The sequence below is a fragment of the Mytilus galloprovincialis genome, chromosome 7 (genome assembly GCF_965363235.1).
Source record: "Mytilus galloprovincialis chromosome 7, xbMytGall1.hap1.1, whole genome shotgun sequence".
NCBI classification, from domain to species: domain Eukaryota; kingdom Metazoa; phylum Mollusca; class Bivalvia; order Mytilida; family Mytilidae; genus Mytilus; species Mytilus galloprovincialis.
The window spans coordinates 76,483,199-76,488,699 of NC_134844.1; the positions used below are offsets into that span (position 1 = coordinate 76,483,199).

Sequence of the window (5,501 nt, forward strand, 5' to 3'; positions counted from 1 at the left end):
CTACTACTCTCATGCTATTAAAGACCAAAACTTTTTTTTTTGTATTTCCAAATCCAAAATGGAAGAAGACACCCTATCTACCTTAAATTTTAAAAGTCGAGTCAATAACGTAAACAAAAAACATTGTATTAACCCTTTATAATTCGGTATTTATTGAACAGAATAAGAAGTTTGATTTCGATCTTTTTTTCAAACTATGAAAGTTAGAAAAAAATACTGTTTATTTTATTTATATGGGCAATGTTCAACACCTTTATTTTAAGAACAGACAGCTTTTTAACAAAGCTAATAGTTGTTCAAACTATTACATTGCCACGTCATCGATCATAAATGAATATACTTCCTGGTTCATTTGAAGACTTCTGGTTGTATGTTATTAATTTTTTGGCTTTCAGTGAAACATCTTTGTTGTATCACATTATTGTTCCTTCGTTAATCAGATGTAAGTGTTTAATTTGTGTATTTAATATTATTTTTACATGATCATGATGATTTAATTGTTTATTGTTTGATAAATAAAGATATATATTAAATTGACAAACATTGGAATGAAAATTTATATCTAGATTAAATATTAAGTATCAGCCTCTTTGTTAAAAGATGTGCGCAATTGTATAGATAGTACATTCACATATAGACAATAAAGAAATGACGCACAAGATATCAGGGGACAGGGGAATAAAAAGAAAAATTAATGACGTTGAACAGACAGACGTATAACATGTATAAGTCGACTTTGCACACCATACAAAAAAAAGTCTGCAAAACACAAACCCTACATCGATATGGCCGTAGTGATCTCGGTTGTTGAATGAAATTATTTGCAAATATTCAGTGGAATGAATGAATCAATCATGTTTATGTTAGGGTTATCGATGAATCAACAATGGAAGAGTTTACATATAAAGATATATCTTCATTGAAATTGCTGTTTACAAATTTATAAATCTTTTGAAAAACGGAGAATATTTTAACCTGCTGTAATAGAACTAGAAAAGCAATAACATAAATAAACTAAGTGGTCATTGATAGAATATTCACTACTATATGTTGCAGCTCTGCATTTTTGTACCTTACTGTTATTACAATGACAATGATAAATTTCTTTTTGATTTTAGTTGGAAAGATTTGATTTCAAGCCGTTCAATAGTGTGACAAAACAGAATCAAGAAGAAACAACAGGTACTTACATTTTGCTAAATACATAGTTTTAATGTAGAAAATAGCAAAAACGGTATGATCAAAAGTAAGGCCAGGTATAAGATCAGGTTTAATCCACAATTTTACTACGTCAGGAAATGTATGTACAAAATCAACAATATTTGTTCCATTCTTATGATGTGTTTTAGCTTTTGATTTTGCAATTGATAAGCATTTTTTTTTTTTCAGAGTTTTTTTTTTGCTATTTTACTTTTCAAATGTGTGAAACCATAATCCAAAGATCAATTTACCATGTATGCTAAAATTTACAAAACAAACCAATTTTAGATGAATAATTACTACTAACGATCGAAATTAGCCCAAAGGGTAATATAAAAATTCACAAAAGACATTCACATAACAAATAGTCCCTGTTCCGAACAAAATTAGGGCCATATTTCTCAATATCAATTGAGTTATTTTATTGGTTAAAAAACGTTTTATCGTACATGTCATAGTAAAAAGCATGTAAAATGTATTGATTGTGTATTACTTTCCCTATCCCATTATACTTGATTCAGATTTAAAAAGGAGAAAACCATATCCTTATTTATACAGAAACTTCCGACCTCAATGGCAACAAATACATCAGTTTGTTCGATTTGTGATCTTCGGCACATTACATCATCTTCCAAACATTGGTGTCCAGAATGTGATGAGGCACTGTGTTCTGACTGTATAGAACATCACGGTTTATCAAGAGCAACACGGAGTCACAAAACCATTTCTATATCACAATATCAATCCTTACCAACCTTTGTAACCGATATACAACAGTTCTGCATATATCACAATGAAAAGTACCAACAATATTGTATGACACACGAGTGTCCAATCTGTTACAAGTGCATAAAGGAACATGGAAAATGCTGTGATGTCATTTCTCTAGAGGACATAATCAGCGAGGTCAAATGTTCAGAGCTCTTTCGAGATTTAGAACAAAGTTTGAAAGATGTACTCGAACACATTACGCGAATTCGAGACGATAGAGAGAATAACATAAAGTCGATTCAAAATCAGAAGAAGAAAATTACAATGGAAATTGATCAGATAAAAACACAGGTAAACCAACATATCGACAAACTTAAAGAATCTGCTATAAAAGAACTGGAACAAATATATGAAGATCATAGCTGTCGCATCCAATCAATTGTTTCTTCTCTTAAAGATCAAGAACATGAGATTAACCTCTGCAGCACAGAATTCGTGAACATAACCAAATATGCCTCAGATCTCCAAACTTTCCTTGGTATGAGGGAAATTCAGTCGAAGCTTACTGATAATGAAAGTCGTCTCAAGTCAATGATTGCAAATAAAAGCCTGGAAAAAATTGATATACAATTGGCAGTAAATGAAAAGGTATCGGGTATACTTACATCGATAAAGGCATTTGGTTCAATCACAATTGAAAAAGGTCCATTTGCTTGCATAAATATTTCTAGCAAGAAGACTAGACAAGCTCAGATAACAGCACTCAACAGAAGACATTCAATTAACACCATTGTAGTGGAACTCAACAAGAAATTGGCAACAGAATGTAAATTGCCCCATGGATGTTCGATAACACAAAACGGTTTGTTCATTTTCACCGATACCTACTATTCCAATGAAAAGCTAGAAGTAATAAACGGCCAAGGTAAACGTGAATATACCATTCAACTGTCGACACCGCTTCGTTTGTATGGTGCCTTTGATGTAGAATTAATTAATGATGATACAGTGGCAGTTACTACTGGCAACCCATACGTATTTGGACAGCGCAATGGTATCCGTGTTATTGATCTTATCAGTAGAAAAGAAATAAAGTTCATCGACCTAACTTATTGTCCCTTTGGCATTACCTATGACGGTAAATCATTGATCTGTTGTGTACAAGGCAAAGATATAAATGTAGTATCATGTACAGACTACAGTATCACTACGGTGCCGAACACGGTGTTACCTGCGTTTTCGTACGTTTCAACACATGCTGACAAAATTTATTTTACCAATTTGGAAAAAAACAAAGCTACTTGTTGTTTATACGATGGAACACGTCTATGGGAGTTTAGTAATGAGAAGGTTTTAAGAGAGCCTCTTGGTATTACTGTAGACGATAAAGGAAATGTTTTCGTCGTTGGTGGTGTATCATGTAATGTTCTCGTCATTACTCCGGGTGGAGAATATAAAGAAATACTTAATCAAGTACAGGGACTGAGAAAACCATTTGCAATTTCCATTGATAAGCTAAGGAACCAGCTTCTTGTCACAGATGCTGAAATGGACGCATGTCTATTTAAAATTATAGATTAAAAAAAAACAGCTTATTATGAACAAAAACATTGGTGTCTTTTTCATAAGACATGTAGACAACTTTTTTAATTGCTTTCTTCAAAAGTCGGTCGTATCAACCGACTGAGAAACCAAAAAATCGTAAGTGTGTTGTGTTCATGGATTGTTTTTTTCTTTATTTTGATAAAATTGAGAATAGAAATGGGGAATGTGTCAGAGAAACAACAACCCGACCATAGAAAAAAACAAACAGCAGAAGGTCACCAAAATACCTTTTTTGAATCGGTGTCTGATCGGTTTTGATACTTATATGACTTTAGTTGGAGCTATTTGTGAGTCATTTCCCCAACAAAACGAGTTGTGAAGTATACCACATGAAGACAGAATCCGTAATGCAATGAACTTTAAAATACAATTATAAAACATTACTGATTTTTAATAGATTACAATTGTGTCTGACATTTTTGGAGGACACTAGAACAAGCCTTACAACTTCAAACCAACAAAAAGGTTTCATGTTAATATGTTCTCCTATTGTATGATTATTTAATCCTCCATCAGGTAACACGTTAGACATGCAGAACCTCAGTGCAGAACTATTTGCTGCATTAAAAAGGTTAATCAAACAATAAATGATGACTTTTTTGTGAACTACTATTAACAAATTTAGAATATATCTCATTGTGACTGTCTTCTAAAAGTAAGATATCTTCAAGAAATTGTAGTGTTATTTTACGTACCTATAATGAATGGAACGTTGCAAATCTGACAAAGACCCCTTGTCAATCAATTGATTAGAACAGAAGAAAAATTATGACTTTTTTCAAAATGTAAAAAAGACTTTATAATGCTATCCAAAGAGGACGAATATACAAAAGTCTAAAATAAATTCATAAAGTTTCCGCGGAACCCGGTGTCACGCCTTCTTTTGCTGTTGTCTATGTTTTCAGTGTGATAGGGGAATTCAAAGGTATATTTACAGTTAATGAAATAAAACGGTTGAAATGTATGAAAAAATAGTAAGCATCTCATCAAAAATTCTAATGAAAGTTAAATAAAAAATAGTAAATTTCCTTTTGAACAAAAATCTAGTATTTCATCAAATGTTATTCTAGGGAAAGGGTTTTAACTGAACAAGGAGAAAAGCTAAAATCGTGAAAATCAAATTTGACCTGTCACTTGTTATGATAAAACAATACACTAAATATCAAAGCAATATCTTCAAGCATGAAAACAATTGTGTGGACAATTGATTTGCAAGACTGACAAAAGGAAAGACAGAGTGCAAGTCCCTGTCGATTTCGTCAGTGGGGGGTTAAAAAGTAAAATAACAAAAATACCGAGGAAACTGGTTCACTACTGACTCCCCTCAAACCAACCTTTATCCACATAAAATAAACATCTGACTGTATCTTTCATTCAGTAATAACATGTCTGTTCATGACTTTTTATGTTGGGCCATTTTATAGCTTCCTTTATGGTTTGTTTTATTCTAATTCCGTACGTTTGTCTATAGTTGCTTCTTTCTCTATCATTTAATTTGTAATGGTTACTTGTCTCATTGACAACTATAAAAACATCTTCTTTGTATATCAAAGTTTGCAGTTCATGCACATATTTATAGTTCATGCACATAAATTGGTATTTTAGTATACAGATAAGAAGACACTTTATGTTCGGTTTCCATGGATACTTACAAGTTAAAAAATATGCCTCAGGTCATTCTGGTTTTGTGGGGATTGTGAATAAATGTTCGACACAGAATATGTTTCTGACATGGTATGAATGTGGTAAAAAAACTGGAAAATTTCTAATTGGACTTTCACATATTATGGTCAAATTTCTAAAACCTAATTACATACTAGTTAGATTGAGGATACCAAAGTTCACCAAAACTTTAATTAATTTATTCATGAACTGACAATATCAGCTAGGCTTTAAGGGGTTTGCTTTATCAAAAGACTTTATATATAGCGTACACAGAATAACAAATAGACCTAACGCAAAGTTCTTAAAGGATTATTACAACT

General features: G+C 32.0%; 1 protein-coding gene across 1 annotated transcript; it reads left to right on the forward strand.

Moving 5' to 3' along the window:
• Positions 1-339: 339 nt before the first annotated feature.
• Positions 340-3,492, forward strand: LOC143084274 (uncharacterized). The gene is made up of 3 exons (XM_076260683.1): positions 340-442; positions 1,119-1,182; positions 1,759-3,492. Exon 3 carries the CDS (start codon positions 1,774-1,776, stop codon positions 3,490-3,492), a length of 1,719 nt encoding a protein of 572 aa, XP_076116798.1. The 5' UTR covers positions 340-442; positions 1,119-1,182; positions 1,759-1,773.
• Positions 3,493-5,501: the final 2,009 nt, after the last annotated feature.